Source organism: Macrotis lagotis, chromosome 5 (genome assembly GCF_037893015.1).
Source record: "Macrotis lagotis isolate mMagLag1 chromosome 5, bilby.v1.9.chrom.fasta, whole genome shotgun sequence".
Classification (NCBI taxonomy): Eukaryota; Metazoa; Chordata; class Mammalia; order Peramelemorphia; family Peramelidae; genus Macrotis; species Macrotis lagotis.
Window position 1 is genome coordinate 35691984 of NC_133662.1, and position 14409 is coordinate 35706392.

General features: G+C 37.9%; 1 protein-coding gene across 2 annotated transcripts in view; it reads right to left on the reverse strand.

The window, feature by feature from the left end:
* Positions 1-1203: 1203 nt before the first annotated feature.
* Positions 1204-14409, reverse strand: part of GCM1 (glial cells missing transcription factor 1) — a 43346-nt gene continuing 30140 nt past the window's right edge. For both annotated transcript variants that reach the window (XM_074190180.1, XM_074190181.1), the window contains exons 3-6: positions 11108-11360; positions 7614-7726; positions 5354-5485; positions 1204-2794 (exon numbers count right to left, since the gene is read on the reverse strand). In XM_074190180.1, coding sequence (XP_074046281.1) covers positions 2069-2794; positions 5354-5485; positions 7614-7726; positions 11108-11360 — 1224 coding nt within the window. In that variant the 3' untranslated portion in view covers positions 1204-2068. The remainder of the gene's footprint in view (positions 2795-5353; positions 5486-7613; positions 7727-11107; positions 11361-14409) is intronic.

Here is a 14409-nt window from a genome sequence, read left to right on the forward strand (position 1 = left end):
GACTCTCAAATTCAGTGTCATCCTCAATTCCCCATTATCACTCCACAAGTCAAATTTCTTGCTTAATTTTGTTTTTTCCCATCTTTACAATTTCTCTTTCATATGTCCCCTTCTCTCAACTCACAAAGACACCACTAGTTCAGAACCTCATCCTCTTTCACCTGTACTATCACAATAATTGCTTTCTAATTAGTCTCTCTGTTTCACATCTCTCCCCTACTCCATTTCATCTTCCACTCAGTTACAAAATTATTTTCCTAAAACATGGATCTGACCATGTCACCACTACTGCTCAGGGAAGTCTAGTAGCTCCCTATTACCTTCAAGATCAATGAAACAGACCAACAGTTGACCTTTAAAGCTCACCACAATCTGCCCCCTCTTCCTTTCCAGTCTTTTTACACTTTTATTACTGTCCTTAGCACCCCACAAAAAGCAGCCTATCTGCTCTTCTTACCACATCACACTCCATCTACCTCTCCCTAGCCTATTCCTCTAAGATTACCTCCTATTATCTCCTGTTTAGCACAGTACTTAAAACATAGTAAACTATTCATAAATCTTTATTGATTGGCAAATGACTCATATGTTTGTATGTATGTATGTATTTTCATGTTTGCTTACCTTTTTAAAATATAGGCTCCCTGATGCCAGTTCTGTTTTTGCTTTTCTTTGTATAGCCAGCAGTCAACCAAGTGTCTGACTTACTAAATACTTGTTGATTATCTTGGTATAGTCAGGCAGAAAATAGTAAAAGTGTCTGCATCTGACATAAGTAGGGGAGAACCCAATTCACTATCCACTGTGAAAAATGATTTTGCAGTAAGAAAGAAGAATCAAGACTGAAGATATAAGAAAATGAGAATAAAAATGGCACTTCTATAATTATTTGTAAAAAGTGATTTACATATAATATTTCATCTGACTCACAGTGTTGTTGTGAGACAGTATAGGTGTAATGAACATTCCTTGAGAGCAGGGGCTGGATTGGGGAAAGAGGAGTTTGGTCTTTTAACCCCCAAACCTTTGAAAAAAGTTCTAATTGCAATATTTTAACAAGACAATAATAATTATTTTATTATTTTATAACTATTATAATGTATGATGTACTAATTATATCAATGTATAATTTTATGTAATAATATTACAATATGATTTACAATTATAATTATATTAAAATTAAGTTAAAAGAATAACCTGCTGACACTCTTATGGCTTCCAAATTTGCAAAACAAAAACCACTTTGTTAGCAGAATGTCACTTGAGCCTTATTGAATTGAGTGGAATTTAATTTATTCAGCTATTTGTAGTTCTGTTCTACAAATGGGGAAGATAGTACCCTTTCCCTCTACACCATGTATGGGTATATGTCAATGTGGAAGAAAGCAAGATTTAAAACATGGCAAGATGAATATGCCTATAGCAATGATCTTGGGATTCAACTTCATCAAGGTCACATACTTTCCATCGATGAATTAGATGAACTGTATTTTTGAGGTTATTTGTTATTTTTTTAGTTCAGTGTAAAACAAAATTCTGTCTAACAAATTTCTAAGACAAACAACAATATTTTATTATCTAAATGTAGGATTAGATACTATTTAAAAGCTTTGGATAATATAATCCCTATTCCCTGCCCCATCTGTTCTTGTGTTCTCTCTCTCATGCTTCTTGCAAACAGTCATTGATAGAAATGCTGAGTAATGCTGTTGGGTCTGAAGTCTTGGGTAGGTCAAGGACAAAGGGAAGTAACCAGATACAAGGAGCTAATGCATGAACGTCACAAGATTTGATGTACAAAAACAACAAAAGGTCATTTAATGGCTGCAGCTGAGCTTGGGCCATCCCAGTAGATTCTGTACCCACCTAGGGATAAGGGATGAGCCTAAAAGATTGGTGGGAAGAACTAAGGACTGCTTAGAGTTGCCTTCCCTAGTACAGGTTATCTGCGGTTAGTTCTGCTCCCCAAACATCTGAATCAAAGTTTCCCAGAGTAAGTTTTTGTTTGGTTATATCCTGGTGGGAGGTTTGGTGGTAAGAAGAAGACAAGGGGAGGCTGTCTTTGACATCATCTTAAAGGATAGATGCTATCATGATCCAAAGTCATGCATTTCACTTCTTCATCAAAGTCCCATTTACTCCCCTTGGTTGGTAGTGAGTACTGGTGATGAGGGGTGTAACTGAGGAGAAAAGGGTCTTCCTGAGGGAAGTGATACCTAGCAGTAGGGAAATAGCCATTAAAATCCATGTGTAGCTTCTCTTCATACAGGTCATTCCCAGACAGGACTGAGGAGGACCTGAAAGGATGGTAGCTAGCCTTGACAATGGATGTCTCAGTGGGCAGTTGTTGATTGCCAGCTTCCATATAGCTCAGTGTAGAGGAGAGGTCACATGGCCAGCTGGTCAAAGGGAAAGGATAGCCAGGACTGTAACTGCCATGATCAGGAGGCACCCCCAGGCCTGTATTCCTATTCCAGTTCTGAAGATCTCCATAATCTGGGTAGACCCCTGACAGAGAAGGCTGAAGCAATTCTCCACTGGTGCAAATCTGACTAGTGGTTAGTTTGTATTTCTCATAGAATTTAGTGGACTCCGAGTCCACCAAGGGCTCTACAAGCTGAGGGGTTCTTCCAAAATAATAACTCTTGGTAAGAGAAAGGCAATTATTTATTGACTTCTTCTGGGACGTGTTATCAATTAAATGCCCATTAAAACTACTAGGCGATTGAAAGCCTTCCTGGTAAGACCAAGTTAAAGGTAAACTTTCTTGGCTTTGGATTTCACCTGGTAGAGACTGAAATGGAAAAGAAGCAACCATGTTAATAAGTTAAGTAAATTTACATAACCCATCCCAAACAATGAGGAGTTACTCTGTACCAATAAGCAAACTGACTCTGGATTATTTCTGATTGTTCTCATTCCTTGCATGCTTAGGTCATGAGCCATGCAAAAAGGAAAAAAAATCCCCAAAAATGCCTGATCAAGGTGTAGAAGCAAAGGTTTGGGAATGTTTACATTTTAATATGAAATTGTCCTGGTTCAGAACCAGCCAGATTCATAGATTGTTAGATTTAGGGAAATTGTTAAGTGATATCAGGGACATGGCAGAAAGAACTGTGGATCTGGTCTCAAAAGCCCTGAGTTTAATAATAATAATAATAATAATAATAATAATAATAATAATAATAATAATAATAATGATAATGATAAAGACATAAATAATAGCTAGCATTTATTTAATGCTTTAAGGCTTGCTCATCATCATCATAATAACTAATGTTTATATAATGCTTATAATGTGCCAACTCTGTGATAAGTACTTTACAAATATCTCATTTGATCCTCCCAACATCCATGCAAGGTAGATGCTATTAGGAGGTTTATGTGTTATCTCATTTGATCAGCTCCCAATTCCTTAGCTTCCCTGGGTCTCAGTTTATTCATCTATAAAAGGAGAGACTTGCACTGGATGACCTCTATGATGGCTTGCAATATTAAATCTATGATCCCGTAATCTTAGAAAATGATCTTCAATCTCCTTTCTATAGATTCAGATAGTCAGTCAATCAATAAATAATAATCATGTGCTAGTTACTGTGGTATATGTTGGGGATACAAAGAAAAGTAAAAGATAGTCCCTGCCCTTCACATTTTAATACATTAGATTATTAAAACTAATGTTTATTAAGTGCATTATACACAAAACAAAATGTTTTGAGTCACTGAGGACAAAAAGGCAGGAAAAAAAGAGACAATTTTTCCCCTAGGAAAAGGAAATGACTTGGTCAAAGTCTCATAGGTAGTTAATTTAAGACCCTGACCCATCCATCCAGTACTCTTTCCAAATCATGGGATAATAGATTAAAACTAGAAGGAAATTTAGAGACCATCTAAAACAAGTCCCCAGGGTAGCCAGGACTGTATTTGCCCAAGAGGAGATAGAGAATAAATAGCAGAGGCAGATTTTGAACTCAAGTCCTTGGACTTCAAGTCCAGTCTTTTGGCATTTCCTTTTCCCTTTGATGCAGCTTATATTGTAAAACAATGGGATTGGACTAAATGACCTTTGAAGTCATTTCCCAGCTCTAGATCTTCGAAACTTCCATGAATCTATCACTCTATAGATATATCTAAGTGACTCAATGAATAGACTAGTTTTGGACCTGGAATCAGGAAGCCCTGAGTTCAAATGTAATGTTCCATTTAATAACTGTGTGAGTTATAGTAATTGTAGAGTCATTTAACTTATATCTGCCTCAGTTTCCTCAACTGTAAAATGAGGATTAAAAAACAGAACAAACCACCTGCTTCTTGATGTTGTTATGAGGATCAGATGAGGTAATACTTGTAAATCATTTCCCAAACATTAAAGCAGCATATAAATAAGAGCCATTATTCCAGGATATTTTTTCTTCCCTAATCTGGACCTTAACCTCTCAATGAGTCATCTTAGAAAAAGCAAAGTGGTGCTCAGAAATTCTCATTAAGTTTAGGACAACCACTGGCATTCTTTCTACTGTTTTGTTGCTACCATCTGTGGGAGTTCCCAAGGTTTTACTGTTACTGGTACCTTGAAAGAAAGAATTGTTCTTTTGAAAGTTGTGTGTGTGTGTGTGTGTGTGTGTGTGTGTGTGTGTGTGTGTGTGTGTAAATCAAGAGAGATAAAATGAGAGACAGAAAGACAGAGAGATAGAGATGCAGAAATATATAGAGAAAAAAAGAGATAAAGAGGGATATAGAGATGGAGAGATGGAGAGTAAAGCAAAAACAAAATGTTCCATAGGGGTGTTGTTTACCTCACAGGCAGCTATTTGTAGTGGAAATAATATCAAACAGATGACAGAACTGAGTGAGAAGTCCCAGTACCTCTGCTACTTACTAACTGTGAGATCTTGGGTCAGTCACTTCAATCTTCTAATAATACTCAGTTTCCATAATTATAAAATGAAGGGATTGTAGTGGATGATCTCCACTTCCAGTCTTTTTGAACCAGAACTTCTGACTCCTAAGCTAGCTCTTAAGTAACTAGACTCTGAGATCTCAGGGCCACAGAGCTAGGGGATGGGGGAGTGTGGTATAGAGTTCCTCAGCTTTCTTTAGCAGCTGACATATAAATTAGTGGCCTGAAGAGTAAGCTTATATTTTCCCCAATTACCTCACAGAATTGTTGTCAGGAACTGTTTCAGAAAATCTATAGGATTATACATAATATTTCTGTGTATGAAAAGATGTAGGTTTGGAGCAAAGGGTTATGATAAAGAGGGGCAAGTACTAACAGCACACACACACACACACACACACACACACACACACACACACACACACACACACGAGGGGGAAGGGAAGAAGTTACCTTTGTCCCTGGGTTCTTCTTCAGTTTTGGAGAAGTATTAGATGAAGATGCTATGTGGGATTTCTGCGTTGTCCTTCTTGCTTCTGCTTCTAGTTTTGTTTCTGGCCTTGGATGATCATGTGCCCCTTTTGACTTAAAAAAGAAATGATAAAGTTAGAGGGAAAGTCTTTGGGTGTTCATATTATGTGAAAATCAGTTGAAGGAATGGGGGATATTTAACCTCATGATGAGAAGACTCAAAGAGGATATGAAGTATCTGAGGGCTGTTGTGTAGATGGAGGAGGGATTCAACTTTTTCTATTTGTTCCCATGGAACAGAACTATGAATAATAAGTAGAAACTGCAAAACAAAAAATTTAGTCTTGATGTCAGGAAAGACTTCCTAACAATCAGAATTATTCAAAAGCAGGATAGTCTGGTGGCTTTTCCTTGTTTAAAGGTTTCCAAGCAGAGGCTAAATATGTGATGGTGGGAATTCTTTTTGTGTATGCATTAGACCAGTTGCCCTCTAAGGTTCATTCACAATCTTAAATTCTGTGATTCTATGATGATGATATGAATAACTGACTTCTAGACAAGGGTATTTCAAATCTTACATGTATAGTCTCTTCATCAAGAAATGAGTTTGGCCATCAGTTGGCCTTGGGATTGAGAATGGATAAAATAAGTGCCAGGGTTGTGTGCATCATGGAATGGTAGTGAGGGGGCTCAGAAGACTAGACAAGCTGTCTTTTGCCTACAAATAATACGTGAAACTCCTAGATAATCAAAATTCTTCTAGATGATTGGTTGGCACACTAAGCGAGAAGGCTGTTTGCCTGCAGAATTGCCTGCCTCTTCAATACTTTATACTCACAAGACTGAATTCACATATAACTCCTTTTGGAATTAAAAAAATATTATCATTTCAACTGCTGAGAGGCAGTGTGACAAAGGGATTAAAGCCCTGGACTTGGCATCAGGAAGTCCACATTTAAAATCCTGCCTTCAATACTTATTAGCATTGTGACCCTGGGTAAGTCTCTTATTCTCTCTGAGCCTCAGGTTCCTAATTTGCAAAATGAAGAATAATAAGAAAATATATCTAAAAATCTTATTCAGAGTGCTTACAAATGTTGTTCAGTCATATCTGACTCTTCATGACCCCATTTTGGAATTTTCTTGGCAAAGATACTGGAGTGGTTTGTTATTTCTTCTCCTGTTCAAGTGTCTGAATCTGGATTCAAACTCAGGTCTTTCTGACTCCAGGACTGGCACTCAATCCACTATCCACTTAACTGCCCTACATAAATATTAGATATCATTCTCTACCAATCCCAAGACAGAAACTGATACTTCTTCCTTTTTAACCCTATGAGAAAAACCAAACAGCCTTTCTGTCCTGGGCATCCACAAGTCTTCTCTTAGTTCTAATCATTTCAGTAAACACAGTTCAAAATGTAATGATTGATTAGTTATTTCAAAACCGATTTCATAATTCATTAGCACATTGCTAACCCACATATATTTCTTTCTTGGTTCTAACCTAAAACTTCATCTCCTGGTACGAAACAACCAGCACTGAGGTTGATGGGCAATTCATCGATAGTTTTAAGTCTTAGAGACTTTTTCCTGGGAAATAAAGAGACATTCAGCCAATATACATATATATATATATATATATATATATATATATATATATATATGACAGAGAAGACTTGACCTAGGTTACATGACAAAGGGTCCAAGAAATACACTTATATTTTTCCTAATGGGGCTATTATTAGGAACAAATATATAGAAGCAAACAGACTATATATATATCAGAGGAATAATTCTGTGTGATCCAGCCTAGGTCACCATCTCCCACCATAAGAGTAATGTCTTATACTGATAGCGCTCTTTACATTTTATTATCTTTTATTTTTACCATAGCTCATTTGAGTCATACACCAAACTGTGAGACTAAAAAGGAAGGCATTATTATTTACACTTGAAAGATAAGAAAACTGAGGAGATCCAGAGATTTAAGTGTCCTGCCAATGTCATGGCATTAGGAAACTAGAACTTGGACACTTGAAAATCCCCATTCTCTGCTGCCAAGCCTGACTTCTGGTCCATTATCCTCCGTACATGTTGATCCACTAAACAACATCCTTTGCTTGACTGTCATCCCTGACATTATTTAACAATCTAATTAAAGTCCCTCCTTTTTTTTTTAATGTGTTGGTATTAAATTCCCTAGCCTTGCTGTTATTGTTGTGGTTATTTTTAATCCAACCTGAAAAAAAATGAAACGTCCATCATGCCTCCAGAAGTTGGTGACAGGAAAACCCCCATGTCCACGGCAAGGAATGAGTTTCAAAGGTCCATTACAATTTGGGCATCGTTTTCCTGCAAAAAAAGAAAAGTGAGTTGACTAAGCAGGGTAAAGCCTATATTTTATTTTTTCACCCCAAAAAGCTGAAAATAGATCAAAACATTTTTAGATATCTGAAAGCCTCTACTCTTCAGAATTGGTGAGGAGTACAGTAAGGACTCCCCTTACACTTTATGTTATAGCCACATAGGACCTTAGATTCAGGGCTAGAAGAAGTTGGATCAGAAGCTAATTAGTTTTCCCCTCATTTCTTTTACAGTTGTGGGTGAGATTCAGAGAGACTTAAGTGACTTGCCCAAATGTCACACAGCAGGGTGCAGTGGATAGAGCACAGGGCCTGGAGTCAGGAGTACCTGAGTTCAAATCCGACCTCAGATACTTAATAATTACCTAGCTGTGGCCTTGGGCAAGTCACTTAACTCCCATTTGCCTTGCAAAAACATAAAAAAAAAACCCAAGCAAATCTAAAAGACCAAAAAACCCCCCAAAAACCAAATGTCATACAGGCCATAAGTAACAGAACTAGGTGTTGAACTTAGATCATCCTCTGAGTTCCAATTCATAGGACTTTTCATTGCCTCTGGGGAGTGAGAATCAAATTATAAATAAGCAGAGAAAAAAGCTACCTATCGGGTATAATTTCAGAGAATACCTAAGCTCCCTGATCTTGAAATTCTCTTAATAGAGAATAAATATTTCATTCCACATTTAAAGATGAGTCTTAGAATACAAATGTCCCTAGAGATGTAATGGAGATGAAAAGACATAGTGAGATATGAATTTTCTCAGGACCTTTCTTGAGAGCAGGTTTTAATAGGGATAAAGATGAATTTAGGAGGTCAGTGCACCTTAGGGGGTTGGGATGGTCCTAGGAAAGGGGAGTCTTAGGACTTCAATTTCCCTTTCTTCATAGTTTTGCCTAAGGCTTGGCTTTTACTGACAATAGTCATGGCCAATCAATGAATTTATCAGGAAGGTTTAAGGCAAATACAGATGCCCTTAGGAAATAAGCATAAATATAAGTACAAAAACTTCTCTAACCAAGAGGGGCCAGAATCATAGAGTACATGAGCTAGAAAAGATCACTTTGGGCATCATTTAGTCCAAGGATTCTTAACCTTATTTGTGTCAGGGATTCTGTGATGTCTGGTGAAGCCTATTTACTCTTTCTCAGAATAAATTTTCTAAAATTTCTAATGAAGAAAATGCTAAATTTCAATGAGAGGTTAGTGAAAATAAAAATATATATATGTACACACACACACACACACACACAAACACACACACACAATTTCCCATCCAAATCCATGGACTCCATTAAATTTATCAATAGACCAGGGAACCTTAGGTTCAGAACTGTTTATCTAGTCTAATCTACACATTTTAGGGATCATAGAACTAAGGTTCAGAGACTTCCCAAAGTCACTCAGCTAGGACAAGGCAAAGGTGAGACAAGAACTCTCTTCTCAATTCAGTGTTTGTCCCAGTATCTCCTAGTCAAGATATATGATACAGCAGAAACAATAATAAATAGATTTATAATAAAAATACCTGAAGTTCAAATCTCATCTGTTACTTATTACCTGTATGACCTTGCACAAGTCACTTAATATCTGGGTTCTTCATGTATAAAATGAGTGGGATTTACTCAATGACTTCTGAAGGTCCTAGCTCTAAGGGTTTCTGTGAGTATTTCAGGATCTTATAGGAGCAGGTATATTGGAAAGGTTCTTAGTTTGTCTTGGATAGACTAGTGACTACAATCAGTTTACAATTTGTCAGTGCTGAGGGGTTGAGCATTTCTCATAGAGAGATTTCATCTCTTCAACTTTCTACTTTGCCTAGGTCCAGCCAGATCATGAGTCTTTACATTTAGCATTTTAGTTTGAACCTTGTAGGAAACTTCCTGCAAGGAAATCGTTTCTACTAATTAAGATTGTCCATAACGCTGCCAAATTATAGTCTAAGAGAAGAGACTGGGGCACTGAGAGATTAAAATGTCCTAAAGTCAGATTAGTTTATGTCAGAGGCTAGTCTTGAACCTACCTGATTCTGAAGGAAGTTATCTATCCATGTCTCTCTGTGTTTTAAAATGATTATGAATATTTTTAGCTTGATATTTTATGGTGCTGATTGCTTTAGTAAATAGTTTCAAATTCAATGGTTACTGACTTTATTGACTTTGGTTGATAGGGAAACTTACCCCTGTTCTTATCAGAATTTACCAGCCAAATAGCTCTTTTTGTAGTGTCAGTGACTTGGAAACTAAGGAGATGTCCATCTTTTTGGAAATGACCAAATGATATTTGAATGTAATGAAATATTAATATGTCAGAAAACATGAGAAAAGAGAAACTTTCAGAGAAACCTGGGAAAACTTGTATAAACTGATGCAGAATGAAGTGAGCAGAACCAGAAGAGCAATTTAGATAAGAAACATGTATAAAGACAAACAAAAGAATTCAGATCAAAACAACTACCAATCATGATTCCAGAGGAATGATGATAAAACATGATATAGATATCCTAACCAAAAAGTCCTTGACTCAAAATATAGAATGAGACATACATTTTTTAACATAGTCAATTCTGGATTCATTTTTTTTTTGACTATTCATATTTGTTACTAGGAATTTTCCTTTTTCCAATTAAGAAAAGATGAGAGAGAAAGAAAATAAATCTTTTGTTAATTGAAAAAAAGTTTCTTAAATAAAAGAAAATAATTTATCACACTTATTCCTCCAGGAACTTTTCCCCCAAGATTCAAATACAAAATCTAAGAAATTCTTTTGCTAATGTATTATTGAATAGTCTTCAGCTAATATACTTGATTCTTTTTTTTTAGGTTTTTGCAAGGCAATGGGGTTAAGTGGTTTGCCCAAGGCCATACAGCTAGGTAATTATTAAGTGTCTGAGACTGGATTTGAACCCAGGTACTCCTGACTCCAGGGCCAGTGCTTTATCCACTGAGCAACCTAGCCGCCCCACATACTTGATTCTTAATAGGGACCTTCTGGAGATAATTTCTCAACCCAAAGAAGTGACTCTAACAAAACAAACTGGATGGGGAAGATCCTAGCTTTGCCACTTGCTTGCTCTATGACCCTGGGTAAGTCACTTTCCTCCTTCAGACTTTCTTCATCTGTTAATTGAGGAATTTAGACTAGGTGACCTATGAAGTTCCTATCAGTTCAGAATCTATGGTCCTGTTTTTAGACCACAATCTCACCATGAAATTTTGTTATGGAGGAAAGCTTCTGTTTGGGTATTCAAAAATATTTGATAGTGAAGGCCCTGAAGATGGCATTGCTGCAGGGCTGCAAAATGGTACAAGACTAGAAACATTTGAACCAATGCCAGCTTGGGTGTGAGCATAGGCAGGCCCCTGGACTCACTCTGCTGCTTCTGACGGGCTTTGTCACAGATGGCAGGTCTCAAATAGATCTTCCTTCCCTCCTCCACAGAACAGTCCTGGCTGCAAACGACCACTCCCAGGCAGGACTTCTTCAAGATGCGGGAGTTATGATTGTTGGTGTTGCGCATGGCCCAGCTGCTCAGGTGCCTCTGTGCGTTCCTGTCTTCTGAACTGTAGATGTGCTTCACATAGGAATCTGGCCATTCCTGAAACCAGTCGGTTGTTTTCACATCCTGATAAGAACTCCAAGAATGTTAATTAAAGTAAAAGAAAACACACACACACACACACACACACACACACACACACACACACACACACGAAAACAGAATCATCCATCATAGAAGGAACAATGACTGTGAAGCTTAATATTATTCTACTCAGGAATGGAAGGAAGGGAGACCTTTGGACTCAGGTCTGACTTTAACTATAGAGATTTTATGAATTAAGGGCCATGTACCTTCCTTTTCTCTTTCCCTTTTCTCTTTCTTCCCTCCCTCCTCTTTCCTTGTATCCTTTCTTCTCTTCCTCTTTCCTTTCTTCCCTCTTTTCTCCCTCTTTTCTTCCCTCCTTGCTTTCTTCTTTCTTTTCTCCCCTCTCTCCTTTACACTTCTTCCTCCTTCTCTCTTCCTCCCTTCCTTCTTTTCTTCCTTCCTACCTTCCCTCCTTCCCTTCTTCCTTCCTTCTCCCCCCCCCCCTCTTGCTTCTTGCTTACCTTCCTTCCATGAACCTGTTGTGGAATCTAAAGGAATCCTTTCCTTCAATCAATCGATCAACAAGCATTTACTGAGCACCTAGACTAATGTGACAGACCCTGTGCTAAGCATTGAAGATACCAAAAGGAAAATCGAAATAGTTCCTGCCCTTGAGCTTACTTTCTCTTGGGGGAGACACCTTATTGTGAGACTATATCTAGACCTGGAAGTACATATAGAATAAATACAAGGCAGTTTGGGGAGGGGAAGGACTAGCAGTGGGAAAGATGAAGAAAAACTCCAAGTAGAAGGTAGAATTGAAGAGGAGTCTTAAGGAAAGGATTTTTATCAGCTCCTTGAAGGGATGGAGTTGTTTTTTTTTTTTGCTTTTTTATTTTGTTTTTTGTCTTATATCCCTAGGGTCCCCAGTACTTAACATAGTACCTAACACATAGTAGAAATTTAATCAGTCTTTGTTGACTTGATTGATCAATGAGATATATTCCAGTGATGGAGAGAATGTGTGCAAAATAACATAGTTAAGAAGATGAGGAAATGTGTGAGGAGCAGCTTGGCTGAATTGTTGTTATTCAGTGGTGCCTGACTCTCCATGATCCCTCTTTGGGGGCAAAGATCCTGGAAGGATTTGCCATTCCCTTCTCCAGCTCAGATAAGTAAACTGAGGCAAACAGGGTTAAATGACTTGCCCAGGGGTCACACAACTAAGAAATGTTTGAGGTCAAATTTGAATTCAGGAAGATGAACTGCCCTATACAACTGATTTGGCCAGATCAAAGAGCATAGCAAAGGAAATAATGTATAGAATAAGACTGGGGAGATAGATTCAGTCAGCAAATACAACGCTTTAAAAATCAAATGGGGGCAGCTAGGTGGTACAGTGGGCAGAGAACCAGGAAAACCTGAGTTAAAATCCAGCTTCAGACACTTAATATTTGCTTAGTTGTGTGACCTTTGGCAAGTCACTTAACCCCCACTGCCTAGCAAAATTTTTTTTTAAATCAAATAGTTTATATTTTATCTTAAGGCAATTTATTGAATATGGAAGTGACATGATCAGATCTGTACTGTTTAAAGAGCATTTTAGCAGCTGTGTGGAGGATGAATTGGAGAGGGGAGAAACTTTGGATAGGAAGAACAATAGAAGAGCATTATAATTGCCCAGGTAAGAGGTAATGAGGGCCTAAACTAAGAATGTAATATCTTGTTAAACATGATTGTGTGTGCTTTAACCTATATCAGATTACTCTCCATCATAGGGAAAGGGGAGGAAAGGGAAGGGGGTAAAAAAATTTGGAACTTAAAATCTTACAAAAATATGTCTGCATGTAATTGAAAAGATAAAATAAAAATACCATTCAAGAATGTAGTATCTGTGTGAGTAATGAGAAAGGTAAAGATATGAAAGAGTTATGGTGAAAGAATTAGCAAGATTTGAAAAAGTGATTGAATTCCTTTCCTTTCCTCTCCTCTCCTCTCCTCTCCTCTCCTCTCCTCTCCTCTCCTCTCCTCTCCTCTCCTCTCCTCTCCTCTCCTCTCCTCTCCTCTCCTCTCCTCTCCTCTCCTCTCCTCTCCTCTCCTCTCCTCTCCTCTCCTCTCCTCTCCTCTCCTCTCCTCTCCTCTCCTCTCCTCTCCTCTCCTCTCCCCAAATTATCCACTATATATCTGATGTGTACATAGTTGTTTGTTATCTCCCCTATTAGGCTGACTCCTAGAGAATAGATACTGTCTTTTGTCTTTCTTTGTATCTCCAACCCTTAGCATAATACCTAACACAGGAGTAGGTGCTTAATAATAAATGCTTATTAGAATGCATGAATGTCTCTAAAGCAATCAGGACCCTATTCCTGTGATGCTTTTAATTTGGTGATGTGAATTTGAATAGGACATTCACAAAACCAGAGTTGGGGAGGGGGGGATACCTCAGAGTTCATCTAATCTAACCTGTCCTGCATAGGACTCTCCTCCCCACCCTGACACCAACCTTTGGGCAAATGAAGGGGTAGTCCATTATTACTTCCTTAGCTTCTTCTGATTGTTAAGAGTTTTTGTTTTTATAGAGATGAGATTTGCCTCGGTTCAAGTTCCACCCCTTGTTCCTGGTTCTGCTCTCTGAGGTCAAGCAGAACAAGTAAAATAGATCTTCCACATGACAGCCCTTCAATTATCTGAAGACAACTCTCATGTCATGCACTTTCTTTCTTCTATTTCTCTTGGGTAAATATTCCCAATTTGTTCAAATGATCCTCATATAGAGTGGCCTCCCTTCCCCTCCCCATTCTAGTCACTCTTCTTTCTTTTCTGTACAGACCACTGGGCCTTCATGGAGAAGGCAAAAGGGTTCCTCAGGGCCCTAAGCTCCATTCCATTCTTCTGAAAAGTTTCTTCCTTTCCTCCTGCCCTGCCAATTTTGTAACACTTAAAAATTATAGAGATGAAATGGGAAACTAAGACACAATTTATGAAAAGCCAAGATGTAATGTAAAGGGGTTAGGATTTGGATTTGAAAGACCTAGTTTTGAGATCCTGGCTCTGCCAACCTCACTAGCTGTGGGACCTCATATTCCTC